The sequence below is a fragment of the Erinaceus europaeus genome, chromosome 15 (assembly GCF_950295315.1).
Source record: "Erinaceus europaeus chromosome 15, mEriEur2.1, whole genome shotgun sequence".
NCBI classification, from domain to species: Eukaryota; Metazoa; Chordata; class Mammalia; order Eulipotyphla; family Erinaceidae; genus Erinaceus; species Erinaceus europaeus.
Genome location: NC_080176.1, coordinates 11,569,085 through 11,584,398, shown reverse-complemented (window position 1 = coordinate 11,584,398; position 15,314 = coordinate 11,569,085). Strand labels below are relative to the sequence as shown.

At 41.8% G+C, this 15,314-nt stretch overlaps 1 protein-coding gene across 4 annotated transcripts in view; it reads right to left on the bottom strand.

Moving 5' to 3' along the window:
• Nucleotides 1–15,314, bottom strand: part of DNAH3 (dynein axonemal heavy chain 3) — a 175,842-nt gene that overhangs the window by 36,213 nt on the left and 124,315 nt on the right. For all 4 annotated transcript variants that reach the window (XR_009544967.1, XM_060172848.1, XM_060172849.1 and 1 more), the window contains 4 exons: nt 13,717–14,383; nt 11,842–12,007; nt 9,723–9,939; nt 6,576–6,758 (listed from right to left, as the gene is read on the bottom strand). Coding sequence is in view for 3 of the 4 variants with exons in the window: in XM_060172848.1 (XP_060028831.1) it covers nt 6,576–6,758; nt 9,723–9,939; nt 11,842–12,007; nt 13,717–14,383 (1,233 nt within the window). In the remaining variant the exon portion in view is untranslated. The remainder of the gene's footprint in view (nt 1–6,575; nt 6,759–9,722; nt 9,940–11,841; nt 12,008–13,716; nt 14,384–15,314) is intronic.

The window sequence follows — 15,314 nt, the reverse complement described above, 5'->3', positions numbered from 1 at the left end:
TTCCCAGAGCACTGCTCACTGTGGCTTATAGTGGTGCCTAGGATTAAACTTTGGATCTTGGAGCCTCATTTATGATTTCTTTTTGGCATAACTATTATGCTATCTCTCCAGCTTTCAAAGTGTATCTTATTTATTCATTTAAAAATTATATATATATTATTTTAAAATTTGACAGGACAGAGATAAATTATGAGGGGAGGGAGGAGCTAGAGAAGGAGAGAGGGAGAGAGAGAGAGAGAGAGAGAGAGAGAGGGAGAGAGTGAGGTGCACACAGCAATAAGCTTCAACACTTGTAAAGCTTGTAACCTGCAGGTGGGGACCAGGGACTTGAACCCAGGTCCTTACGCATCATAACATGTGTGCTTAAATTGGTGTGCCACCACCCAATGTTTGTCTTCTCTGTCTCTCCTTCTTTCCTTTCTTCTCTTCCTCCTCCTCTTCCTTCATCTTTTTTTTTTTTGAGAGAGAGAGACTTAAGACTAAAACACCACTCCACACTCCATGGAGTTCCAATTGTTCTGTCTCTGTTGCTCTGAAATTGTGCCAGAGGATCGCTTTCTCTCCTCTCCTCTCCTCTCCTCTCCTCTCCTCTCCTCTCCTCTCCTCTCCTCTCCTCTCCTCTCCTCTCCTCTCCTCTCCTCTCCTCTCCTCTCCTCTCCTCTTCTCTCCCAGATCAACTCGGAATACCAAAGGAGACCACCCGGACCAAAACAAGACAGGACTAGAATGACCACAGGAACCCAGTAAATCACCCGTGAGTACAAACACGTGTGGCTGGTGACAGAGAGGAGAGAGGGGCCTAAGGAGAGATTAAGTGACTGCTAACAGTTCAACAGTTTATCAGTGGAGACACCACCTCCAGTCTGCTCCACCAACAAGGGGACAGCTGAAGGGAGGAAAGGACTCCCCAGAGACTCACCAAGTGCAACTCTGAGTCTCCATTGCTACTACCCTCAGAATCTGGAGCAGCAACAGGGAGGGACACCAGGGCACAGAGATATAACCGGGAAACTCAGGAGAAGATCTATACCTCCTTGGCATAGCTGAGGGGCTGTGAAAGTCTCTTTGCATAACCACTGGATTATCTCTGCCACACCCTGCTTTATCTCTTGGTCAGGAGTCAGTGATTAAGCTAAGAAGCCTATTGATAGTTTAAAAGCCCTCAGGCTCCCATAGCCTAGAGGGAAGAAAAAAAAAGAGGCTTTTACACCACTGAGCTCCAACTCAGGGATTGAAAAAACTGTTAACATATATAAAATGGTTAAAACAAGAAAAAATATTGGAGACTCGAACCAGGACAAGAGTCCAGCTAAAAGTCCTCCAGAGGGTGAAGCACAAAACAACGAGTTCAACATCCAAACATTAGCTAAGGAAATAATAATAGGAGTGAGTAAAGAATTTGAAAAAAATTGTAATCAGAAATGCAGGAACAACAAATGAGAAAATGGAAGAAAATTCTAATTATCTCATGGTTATTAGAGAGCTGAAAGCTGAAATCGCTGAGCTAAGAAGGCAACTAGCTGAACAAGCTAAAACAGTATCAGAGCAGGGCAACAAAATAGATGAACTCCACAAAGCAGTAGAGGGCAGAGAGAATAGAATCTATGAGGCTGAAAACAGAATTAGCAAGATTGAGGATGAATTAGAGACAACTAAAAAAGAAGTAAGAGATCTCATAAAACAGATTAAGAGATGCTGAAAACAACAACAGAGTCCTATGGGATGACTTCAAAAGAAACAATATACGCATTATTGGCTTACCAGAGGAAGAAAGAGAAGGGGAGGAAGAAAGCATTCTCCAGGCCATAATAGCTGAAAATTTCTCTAGTCTAGACAACACCAAAGACATAAAGATTCAAGAAGCCCAGAGGGTCCCAAACAGAATTAACCCGGACCTAAAGACACCAAGACATGTCATACTTAGATTGGAAAGGAATAAGGATAAAGAAAGGATCCTCAAGGCTGCAAGAGAAAAACAAAGAGTCACCTACAAAGGAAAACCCATAAGATTAGCAGCAGACTTCTCTATACAAACACTACAGGCCAGAAGAGAATGGCAAGATATCTATCGAGTGCTCAATGAGAAAGGCTTTCAGCCAAGAATACTATATCCTGCTAGACTGTCATTCAGACTAGATGGAGGCATCAAAACCTTCTCAGACAAGCAACAGTTGAAGGAAGCAACCATCACCAAGCCTGCCCTGAAAGAAGTTCTGAAAGGTCTCCTATAAACAACCAGACCATCACAAATAGGACATATATCAAAACACTCTAAAACTCTACAAGAATGGCGTTAAAATATCTTCAATCTTTGATATCAATAAATGTCAATGGCCTGAATTCACCTATTAAAAGACACAGAGTAGCAAGATGGATCAGAAAACACAACCCAACAATATGTTGTCTACAGGAAACTCACCTAACTCAACAAGACAAACACAGACTTAAAGTGAAAGGATGGAAAACTATCATACAAGCCAATGGCCCACAAAAAAGGGCAGGAACAGCTATTCTCATATCTGACATGATAGACTTTAAAATAGATAAGATTAAAAAAGATAGGAATGGACACTACTTAATGCTCAGAGGATCAGTCAATCAAGAGGACTTAACAATTATTAATATCTATGCACCCAATGAGAAGCCATCTAAATACATCAAACTTCTACTGAAAGAGCTACAGAAATATATTAACAGTAATACAATCATAGTAGGGGACTTCAACACCCCACTATCTCAACTTGACAGATCATCCAGGAAGAAAATCAGTAAAGACATAAGGGAGCTAAATGAAGAGATAGATAAACTAGAACTATTGGACATTTTCAGAGTCATTCATCCCAAGAAACTGGAATACACATTTTACTCAAATCCACACAGATCATTCTCAAGGATAGACCATATGTTAGGCCACAAAGACAGCATCAGCCAATTCAAGAGCACTGAAATCATCCCAAGCATCTTCTCAGACCACAGTGGAATTAAACTAACACTTAACAATCAACAAAAGATTAGTAACAGTCCCAAAATGTGGCAGCTCAACAGTACACTTCTTAACAACTTCTGGGTCAAAGAGGAAATCAAGGAAGAAATCAAAATGTTTCGAGACTTCAATGAAAATGAAGACACAAGCTATCAAAATATTTGGGACACAGCTAAAGCAGTCCTAAGAGGGAAGTTCATAGCTATACAAGCACACATTAGGAAACAAGAAAAGGCACAAATAAACAGCCTGATTGCACATCTTAAAGACCTAGAAGAAGAACAACAAAGGAACCCTAAAGCAACCAGAAGGACAGGAATCACTAAAGTTAGGGCAGAAATAAATAACATTGAGAATAGGAAAACCATACAAAAGATCAATGAAAGTAAATGTTGGTTCTTCGAAAGAGTAAACAAAATCGACAAACTTTTAGCCAGACTCACAAAACAAAAAAGGGAGAAGACCCAAATAAATCGGATTGTAAATGAAAGAGGAGATATCACAACAGACACTGCAGAAATTCAACATATCATGCGAGGCTTCTATGAACAACTATATGCCACCAAGCTAGAGAACCTGGAAGAAATGAATGATTTCCTAGATACCTACCAACTTCCAAAACTAAGTAAAGAGGAAGTGGATAACATGAACAGGCCCGTCACAGCTAATGAAATTGAAACAGTTATCAAAAATCTTCCCAAAAATAAAAGTCCTGGACCAGATGGTTTTACAAATGAATTCTACAAAACTTTCAAAGAAGAACTAATACCTCTACTTTTAAAAGTCTTCCAGAAGATTGAAGACACTGGAATACTCCCTGCCAGCTTCTATGAAGCCAACATCACCCTGATACCAAAAGCAGACAGGGACACAAACAAAAAAGAAAACTACAGACCAATATCTCTGATGAACATAGATGCAAAAATATTGAACAAAATTCTAGCCAACTGGATACAGTAGTATATCAAAAAGATTATTCATCATGACCAAGTGGGGTTTATCCCAGGCATGCAAGGTTGGTTTAATATACTTAAATCAATCAATGTGATCCACCACATCAACAAAAGCAAGACCAAAAACCACATGGTCATATCAATAGATGCAGAGAAAGCCTCTGACAAAATACAACATCCCTTTATGATCAAAACACTACAAAAAATGGGAATAGATGGAAAATTCCTGAAGATAGTGGAGTCTATATATAACAAACCTACAGCCAACATCATACTCAATGGTGAAAAACTGGAAGCATTTCCCCTCAGATCAGGTACTAGACAGGGCTGCCCACTATCACCATTACTATTCAACATAGTGTTGGAAGTTCTTGCCATAGCAATCAGGCAGGAGCAAGGAATTAAAGGGATACAGATAGGAAGAGAAGAAGTAAAACTCTCCTTATTTGCAGATGACATGATAGTATACATGGAAAAACCTAAGGAATCCAGCAAGAAGCTTTTGGAAATCATCAGGCAATACAGTAAGGTGTCAGGCTATAAAATTAACATTCAAAAGTCAGTGGCATTCCTCTATGCAAACACTAAGTTAGAAGAAATTGAAATCCAGAAATCAGTTCCTTTTTCTATAGCAACAAAAACAATAAAATATCTAGGAGTAAACCTAACCAAAGAAGTGAAAGACTTGTATACTGAAAATTATGAGTCACTACTCAAAGAAATTGAAAAAGACACAAAGAAGTGGAAAGATATTCCATGTTCATGGGTTGGAAGAATTAACATCATCAAAATGAATATATTACCCAGAGCCATCTACAAATTTAATGCTATCCCCATCAAGATCCCAAGCACATTTTTTAGGAGAATAGAAAAAATGCTACAAATGTTTATCTGGAACCAGAAAAGACCTAGAATTGCCAAAACGATCTTGAGAAAAAAGAACAGAACCGGAGGCATCACACTGCCAGATCTCAGACTGTATTATAGGGCCATTGTCATCAAAACTGCTTGGTACTGGAACATGAACAGACACACTGACCAGTGGAATAGAATTGAGAGCTCAGAAATGAGGCCCCACACATATGGGCATCTAATCTTTGACAAAGGGGTCCAGACTATTACATGGGGAAAGCAGAGTCTCTTCAACAAATGGTGTTGGAAACAATGGGTTGAAACATGCAGGAGAATGAAACTGAATCACTGTATTTCACCAAATACAAAAGTAAATTCCAAGTGGATCAAGGACTTGGTTGTTAGACCAGAAACTATCAGATACTTAGAGGAAAATATTGGCAGAACTTTTTTCCGCATAAATTTTAAAGACATTTTCAATGAAACGAATCCAATTACAAGGAAGACTAAGGCAAGTATAAACCTATGGGACTACATCAAATTAAAAAGCTTCTTCACAGCAAAAGAAACCACTACCCAAACCAAGAGACCCCTCACAGAATGGGAGAAGATCTTTACATGCCATACATCAGATAAGAGTTTAATAACCAACATATATAAAGAGCTTGCCAGACTCAACAACAAGACAACAAATAACCCCATCCAAAAATGGGGGGAGGACTTGGACAGAATATTCACCACAGAAGAGATCCAAAAGGCTGAGAAACACATGAAAAAATGCTCCAAGTCTCTGATTGTCAGAGAAATGCAAATCAAGACAACAATGAGATATCACTTCACTCCTGTGAGAATGTCATACATCAGAAAAGGGAACAGCAGCAAATGCTGGAGATGGTGTGGGGTCAAAGGAACCCTCCTGCACTGCTGGTGGGAATGTCACTTGGTCCAACCTCTGTGGAGAACAGTCTGGAGAACTCTCAGAAGGCTAGAAATGGACCTACCCTATGACCCTGCAATTCCCCTCCTGGGGATATATCCTAAGGAACCCAACACATCCATCCAAAAAGATCTGTGTACACATATGTTCTTGGCGGCACAATTTGTAATAGCCAAAACCTGGAAGCAACCCAGGTGTCCAACAACAGATGAGTGGCTGAGCAAGTTGTGGTATATATACACAATGGAATACTACTCAGCTGTAAAAAAGGTGACTTCTCCGTTTTCAGCCGATCTTCGATGGACCTTGAAAAAATCATGTTGAGTGAAATAAGTCAGAAACAGAAGGATGAATATGGGATGATCTCACTCTCAGGCCGAAGTTGAAAAACAAGACCAGAAAAGAAAGCACAAGTCGAACCTGAAATGGAATTGGAGTATTACACCAAAGTAAAAGACTCTGGGGTGGGTGGGTGGGTGGGGAGAATACAGGTCCATGAAAAATGATGAATGAAATAGTGGGGGTTGTATTGTTAAATGGGAATCTGGGGAATGTTATGCATGTTCAAACTATTGTATTTACTGTTGAATGTAAAGCATTAATTCCCCAATAAAGAAATAAATTTAAAAAAAAAATTGTGCCAGATACTGAATCCAGAGCCTACAAAACACGCACTCTGCCTCTGAGCCATCTCCAAGCTCCTTGAGTTTCGTTTTTCTCTCATCTGCACGACAGGCCTGACCACAACCATGCTGCAGGCCTGTGCTTGGCCCCATTCAGTACGATAGTGGCTGAACCCCGGACATGCTGCTTTCCCACCCTCCCCACCTCTTCCTTTGGTTCTTTCTACCTTGATTCCTTGAGAGATGGCAGCAGCGGCATTGGCTTCTTTTTCATCTGCCTGTACTAGAAGCTTCTTGGCGTCGGCTTCTCTGGTTTCTGCTTCAATTTTCACCATCATCTTGGCAGTCTCCTCTGATGTCAGGATGAGCTGGGGTTGGAGGGCAGTCAGTTCTATCTGCATGACCGCCACCTGGCAAGGAGAGAGGGGTGGTCACATCCAAAAAATGGCCCAGTTGGTGAGAGCCGGAACGATTCACCAACCTATTCAGGCATCCAGTGTTCAGGAAGTATTAGTGATTTTTAACATAGTGCTGGGTATATATGAGATTGTTGGTGCTTAAATCTGAACGGTCAAGACTCACTAGGTTCATAGTTAGTAGCATAATTATTAAGCACTGAGCTAGGCATCCGATTACAATGTTAAGCTTAAAACTGGAAATACAGGGGTCGGGCGGTAGCGCAGCGGGTTAAGCGCAGGTGGCGCAAAGCACAAGGACCACCCTGAGGATCCCGGTTCGAGCCCCCGGCTCCCCATCTGCAGGAGAGTCACTCCACAGGCAGTGAAGCAGGTCTGTAGGTGTCTATCTTTATCTCCCCCGTCTGTCTTCCCCTCCTCTCTCCATTTCTCTCTGCCCTATCCAACAAGGAATGACATCAATGGCAACAATAATAACCACAACAAGTCTACAACAAGGGCAACAAAAGGGGGAAAAAAAACCCTGGAAATACAAGACAATTTTGTCCTTCAATGAGCCTACATTCTGCTGGGCCACATGTATTTGATCTCTCTGGAGAACACTGGGACAGCCTGACAGCCTGGTATCCTCAGCTGGGTCACCTCCATGTGCAAAGGAGAGAGAGGGAGAGCTAGATCTATTGGTTTTCCTTTTTGATTTTTGTGACCAGAGCACTGCTCAACTCTTGCTACTGGTGATATGAAGGATAAAATCTTGTGCTTATTGCTGTACTAGCTCTCCAGCCCCTAGGAGGTAGAGATAGAATTTAAAAGGTAGGAGGGAAAGAAAGAACAAGAAGAAGTTAAGGGAAATAAGGTACGTATTTTTTTGAGGTAAGTTTGTTTTTTTAATATTTATTTTATTTATTTATTCCCCTTTTGTTGCCCTTGATTTTTTTTTAATTGTTGTATTTATTATTGATGTTTTTGTTGTTGTTGTTGTTGTTGTATAGGACAGAGAGAAATGGAAAGAAATGGAGAAGACAGAGAGAGGGAGAGAAAGATAAGACACCTGCAGACCTGCTTCACCACCTGTTTAATGACTCCCCTGCAGGTGGGGAGCCAGGGGCTCGAACCAGGATCCTTACGCTAGCCCTTGCGCTTTTCACCACCTGCGCTTAACCAGCTGCGCTACCGATGACTCCCAAGATACATATATTTTTAAGTCGTGAAGAAAACATATGACTGAGATATGTGGAACAGAAGGAACTTCCAAGGAAATTTCATCCCAACATTCCTACCAAGTGATTTCCTAGGTTCCATTTGAACACTTCGTTAGTGTATTATTTTTAGTATTTATTTATTTAATTTATTTGACAAAATACAGAGAAACTGAAAGGGAAGGGGGTAGAGAGGGAGAAACACCAGCAGCACTGCTTCACCACCAATGAAGCTTTCACCCCTGCAGGTGGGGGCTGGGGGCTTAAACCCTGATCCTTGTGCATGGTGATACAAGCATTTAACTAGGCGTGCCACCTACCTCCCACCCCCATTTGCACACCTTAATGATAGAAGGCCTACCATCTCTTAGGGGAATCATGACACTTTTCAGACAAGTAAACATACTGCATTTCTGACGAACAGCTGGAACTTGCCCCCATGCAGTTTTCACAGCTGGTCCTGATTCTACCTTCTAAGGCAGTTCTGACACACATGTGAAGAGGGTCTCATAGCCACCACCAGGTCTGTATGAAAGAAGGCAGGCCTGCTGATCTGGCTAGGAACATGAGGCTTAGAACCGTGCAGATCTGGGCTTCGGTTTTGGTCCAGTCACTTCTGCTTGTCTACTCATGAGGCCATGTGGCGGTGGGTACATGTCCTGGCCTCTCTGTGTCTTGGTTTATTTGTGTGTGTTGTGACCCCAACAGGAGTTTGGGACTCTTAGCATATGAATGACGTCAGCCAGTTCCCCACTGAGATTATCTAGGGCAGGCTAAAATGGATGGGGAATCCTGCTGAGCACTAAACAATTCGATAATCAAGATAGCATTTTTAAAGATATATTTTGCTTTATGTTAGTGAGAGAGATACAGAGAGAAAGATATAGAGAGAGACCAGAGGACTACTCAGTTCTGGCTTCTGATAGTGTAGGGATTAAACCTAGAATTTTGGAGCCTCGGGCATGAAAGTCTTTTTGTATAACCATTATACCATCTTCCCCAACCAATCACAATAATATTTTATTACAGTATTTCAAGAAGCCAAAATCAGTGCCAAAAATATCCACAATGAAAAAAGTACAAAAATCTGTTTTGTTTTTGTTTTTTTCCTCAACCAGGGCTACTTTGGGGGCTTAGTGCCAGCATAAAGAATCCTGGTGCCAGTATTTCCCCCTTTTCTTTCTTTTTTGATAGAAACAGAGAGAGATAGAGTGGGAGGACTGGGGTAGATAGCATAATGGTTATGCAAAGAGACTCTCATGCCAAAGGTTCCAAGGTCTTGGGTTCAATCCCCCTTCATCACCATAAGCTACAGTTGAGCAGAGTACTCTGGTAAAAATGAAACAAAATAAATTAAATTAAAAGAGAGAAATAGTGAGGGGAGGTAAGAATGGGAAGGAACGGAGGAAGGGGGTGGGGGAGAGAAATATCTGCAGCACTGTTTCACCTCTCATGAAGTTTCTCCCCTACAGGTGGGGCCTGGTGAGTTTGAACCCTGAATCCTTGTGCATGAGAACATATGTGCTCTACTGGGTATGTCACTGCCTGGCTCCCAAATATGAAGTTCCTAGATGGAGACAGAATCCCACAGGGATGGGTTTATGCAGAGGCAGTTCTGCGAGTTCTGGGACAAGTACTGTTTTGACCTTAAGAAGTCAAAGACTCTCTTAAACCCTCTACCTAAACAAGTAAGTAAGTAAGTGCCTTACTGCATGCAAGCCCTGGCCTTCTCTGCCCTGACGTACTGGGCGGTGCTCACCTGTGAAGCTGCAAAGTCGAGTTTTTGCAGGCCAGTCAGGTATCGGTTTCTCATCGTATCTACCTCTTGCCTCTTGCTATTCAGAAGCGCCTTGAAGGTTAGAATCAATTCGAGGTAGGAGGTAGGGGTAACGTAGTTGTGCCTGAGAAGTGTGTTGTAATAGTTGACTGATAGCATCTTCACACTCTCCTGGAAGTATTTGCACATGGAAATGACCCTGTCCAAGGACACAAAGGAGGGTAGACAAGCCCAAAAATCACTCGAGAGACAAACAGGACTTTGGTAACAGACATGAGAGGGCACAGACTGCTATAATCCCAAGTTCTCTGAAGACAGGCCAACAGAGATGTGAGAAGATTGTGAGGTACATGTCCTGACTAGAATGATCTCTGATCAAGTCATTTCTGTTTCTGACCACGTTGGAGAATCACCCGGGCTTAAACAACAGCTCTGAAAGTTTGGGTGCCTGGTAACACTTCTGGACTTTGCAGGAAAGTCTTTAAAGATACATAAAGCAAAACATTTAGGATTATAAAGTAAAGCTATTGTGTTAGAAAGAAAATTCAAAATATTTAAAAAAAACCCATCATATGACTCAGCAATGTATATGCTTTTTTTAAATTAAATTTTATTGGAAGAACTGATGTTTTTTGACAGTGGGTTCAGGGGTACAGTTTCATATCTCCCTCAAACATGCGCCAACACAACTCACTGACCACCAAAGAGCCTTCTTCTACCGTAGAACATTGTGCTCTCACCCCCTTTGTAGCCTCTTCCTTGTCTAGTTGGTATTCTCAGGTCTGCTGCTATAGACCAAGCATATATTAGTATTTTAGCCTATCTATATGTGTGGTTATTTTTAAAAAATTTTAAATTAAAATTAAATTTTTAAATAAACTTCATGAGTGGTGGCACAGTGCTGCAGATATTTCTCTCCCCTTTTCCTCCCTCCATTCCTTCCCACTCTCCATTTTAATTTCCTGGTTTCAGCAAACTTTTTCTGGAAAGGGCCACACAGTGAATAATACAGCTTTGTGGGCTAAATGGTTTCTGTGGCAACAACTCAAATCTGCTGATGTTGTGTAAAAAAAAAGTTTTGTGTTCCACAAAACTTCATTTATAGGAGCAGGCTATGAACCTGACTTGGCCCATGGTTCACAGTTTGCCAACTGCTGCATTAAACAGTAAATTGGGCAATGGATGTATTAGTACTACCTTTTCCCAGGAAGTGATAGACTGAAGTATCTGTAATGACTGCGTGAGCTATAAACATAACTGTGATTCCTACTGGTAACAACAGTGACAGGTCCTGCTAATTCGAACGGAGTTTATTGCCACATTTACCATTAAAGGAGATTCAAAAGATCAGCTGAGCCTCAATGATAATGAAGATGTGGTTTCCCCTCACTCATACTCATTCAGCCCTTGAATCCTAGCCGTGAGCCTACGGTGTAGCTTAGGGGACAAAGTTCTCAAGATGGGACACAAAGGGGCCAGCAACACTGTCCTCTAGCTACTTTGAAAAACCATTAAATCAATTAAATTAGAAGCAACTGGACTCCCCATGTCCCAGTGCATACGAAGCGTTAAGAATACGGAAGCAGATGGGGCAAGTGGCAGGATCTCTGCCTTCACGGGGTGCCTAGGGTGGTTGACAATAATCTCTTTCCTTACTCTAGACAAAATTAAGTGATGGGGCATGCATCTGTACTTTATAGAATAATTACAAGTGTATTTGTTCCCTCACAAGAACCAATTTCCAACCCACCAGCAGAGATATTACTCCTGTTGAGAATGTATAGCCAAAGCTATTAATAATTGCATAATAATTATTATTTTGCTTCTAGGGTTACGACTGGAGCTTCATTCCTGCTGTGGTGACCAGGGGCTTAAATTCAGATCCTCACTCAAGCTAAAGTTTACGTCCTATGGGATGAGCTATCTCCTGACCCCTTAAATTAATTGTATTATTAAAGATATCACTATATATATATGTGTGTGTGTGTGTGTGTGTGTGTACACATAAGTCAAGACATCTTTAAGAATCAGAATAGAGCCAATATCTGAATTTCCAATTAAGAGTATTTGGTTGGACTGCTGAAGTACAGCCAATACTTACGCTTTTCGAACACTGTCTTCAAGCTCTACATCTTCTAGAAATTTGTTGGCTACCAACTCCAGGGCATCTGTAGGCCAGGCCTGGAACCAGTCAATTGTACAGCAATTGATCAACGAAGGGAACATTCGCAGGCGATTTCGGAAAGAGTCTCCAATTGGACTCATGGCTAATGAAAAAGGAGGTCTTGTTAATTATCTTCCTCCCAGGTAAGAAGGCCCAGCAGGTTAAGTAGGTGTTGTGAAGGATTCCAATAGGGTACAGTGGGTGACTGATCATGTATCCTGTTGGGATTACCAGGGTGGAGCTGGGAAAAGTCAAAACAAGCATCTGGGTAGCTCAGGGAATCATGGGATACCCTCATGCAGCTTTGTAATGGAAACTCAGTGCGTTATCTAGAATAACTTCTGACTGGCTGGCCTACCCATTATTATTCCTTCCAGGTCCCTTGGGTCATGCTGCCCCTGTGATCTATTTGCTCTATTTGTACCGACCCTGAGAAATAAGGCAGCCATGGATGCCCCATCTGTCAGTTCTTACAGACTGGCTATGGAGTCATCAGTTCCCTTCTGACAACACCTCCATCCAACCACAAAATCTGTGTTCTGTTAAACTCCATTTTTGTTTGTTTGTTTGTTTCGATTTGGTGTGGGAGAAGGAAGCACAGGGGGGAATATAAGGAGGTCAGTTTGGATGAAGAACAAAGAGCAATGGGAACCTTGGCTTGAGATGAGAGTGAAAGAATACAGGTGGTAACCTGGCAGGCGCTCTGATAAAACCATAGGTCTTTCTCCTTGTACAGTGAGTTAAGGGTGTGTCTATACAATGACCACAAGTGCAATGCATGAAAAAAAAACCATCTGGATCAGTAGAACAGAAAGGTATGAAAAGGACGAGAGAAGACATGGAGTCGTCAGAAGGCTGCAGAGGTGAGGTCTGGGTGAGATGGAAGTAGCTTAGCTACTGTGAATGTGATGAAGATGGAGATACATAGGTGGTGATGGCAGAAGAAAAGGAGGTTAAAAATCGACAAGACATGATCAGGGAGGTCGCATGTGATTAGCGTTGAACTTACAAACATGGGGTCAGGAGTTTGCTCCCTGGCATCCAATGTGCCGGTGATGCTCTCTCTCTCTCTCTCTCTCCCTCTCCCTCTCTCTCTGTCTTCTTTCTCTATCACAAGCACCCAAATCACTGAGTATTTAAACAAAAGAGAGAAGTATCAAGCACAACTTCCAAATGTATTGGTGCAGAGAGAATTTAGAGTCGAGGAGAGTAGGTGCAGTACCCTGGGGAAATATCTAAGCTGGTAGAGTGCAGGACTTGCATGTTTGAGGATCTTTGTTTAATCCTGGGTACCAGAGTGGTGTCCAGGCTTCTCTCTCACTTCTCTTACTTCTCTTCTCTGTATCTCATATGAAGTAAGTAAAATAAATATTTTTTGTAAAAATAATAAAGCAATTGTAAATTTCCTTCCAGGTACTGACCCCTGGTGGGTACCTTCATTGGATCAGTCCTGAGATCAATATAAGGAAAAGGGCAAACTGAGTTTGTGTCTTTATTTATTTTTATTTTTTATATTTATTTATTTTCCCTTTTGTTGCCCTTGTTTTTTTATTGTCATCGTAGTTATTGTTGTTATTATTGATGTTGTTGTTTATGGATAGGACAGAGAAAAATGGAGAGAGGAGGGGAAAACAAAGAGGGGAGAGAAAGACAGACACCTGCAGACCTGCTTCACCGCCTGTGAAGCAACTCCCCTGCAGGTGGGGAGCCGGGGGCTCGAACTGGGATCCTTACGCCGGTCCTTGCACTTGGCGCCACGTGCGCTTAACCCGCTGCACTACTGCCTGACTCACAACTGAGTTTGTTTCTTACCAAGGACAATGTGCAGGTTCTTTTTCACTCTGTCAATGAAGAAGTTATACATAGAAAGAGGAGTAACTTCAATCTTCTCTCCCTCAGTCCTGGCTGCCGTCTGCATCTTCTCCACAAGGTCAGCTTTCTCATCTGCTGGGAAAATGTTGGGCACGTCCCCCGTGTTTAGAAGCATATTGATGTCCTCTACAAAAGACTCATCCTTGATCTGGTTATCAGAGAAGAGGAACACGGTGCACTTGGTGGCCACGCCGACCTGCAACATGATCTTCTTCAGGTCTTCCCTCCAGTCACTGCCTGAGTAGTTCTTGGTGATCTCGATCTGGTACAGCTCATAGGAGTTCATAAATGTGGACAGTTTGCTGGCACTCTGCCGCCCGCTGCCCCCAATGCCCACCAGGAGCAAGTGACCCTTGTCCTGCTTTAAGACCCTGCAGATCCTGGAGATGTGCTCAATGGCAAACTTAAACATGACCAAAGACATGGGTGCCTTGCTGATGTTGTTGAATTCCTCTAGGTAGTACTCCATGACCACTGTGAGCTGTTTCAGGTCCGTGATCTCATCGTAGATTTTTGGCTCACTTTCTGGCTTGAAGAAATCTCCAAAAAAGAGGCTCCGGATATTATCATCAACAATCTTCCCACTGGGGGACAAGTGGATGAGGACCTGTGGGGAAGACTAAGTCTCAGCCAGGCATTTGGACAACGATCCGTATCAGGATGGCAACAGGAAGTGGAGATGGGAGAAATAGGAGATTTATTTGTTTCCTCTGAACACATTCTCCAAAGTTATGGTTTACCAAGCGATTTTTAAAAATGTATTAGGTAGACCTAATCATTATAAGAACTATAGGATGAAAGGATATAAGGAAAAGTAGTGAAAGATGAGGGTCAGTCTGTTAAGTCAGGGGTGTGAAACATCTGGCCCATGAGCTGTAACAGCCCACAGATTCATCTGGTCTGGCCCTGCCAAGGCAACCACAACTCAGACTCAAAATCTAATTAATCTAGGAGCTTTTTTTCCCCACAGTAACATTAAGTGCTAATTTTTAAGCTGATACTTTTGCATGGCCCACAAATGACATCATATATATATATATAACCAAATGGCCCTTGGCAGAAAAATAGTTCCCCACCCCTCTGTTAAATGATTAAAACATTGGTGGTCAAATTATAAAATCTCCAGAAGTGACTGAAGGGTAGCTCCATTTTCTTAGTGCTTATTCTCAAAAGGAACTGATGTTGCCCTGGGTCCCCACTCAGTGTCTAGAGGAGACATGTTTTTGGATGCTTCCTCTTCCTGGTAGTAGAACCTCACTTAACATCTGACTATAATTTGAAATACACTTTGTGTGTGTGTGTGTGTGTGTGTAGAAACCACTACTTCTTAAAAAGAGAGGTGAGACTAGATGACTCAAGTAGAGAAACTTGAAAACCTTTTCTATTATCAAATGGGAGAGATTTTTTTTTTTTTTTACCAGAGTTTAGCTGGTTTTTTACCACTGTTCAGCTCTGGCTTATCAAAGTCTCAGGTATGAGAGTCTCTTTGTATAACCATTATGCTATCTATCTACCCCCACTCTCTATTATCAAATGGA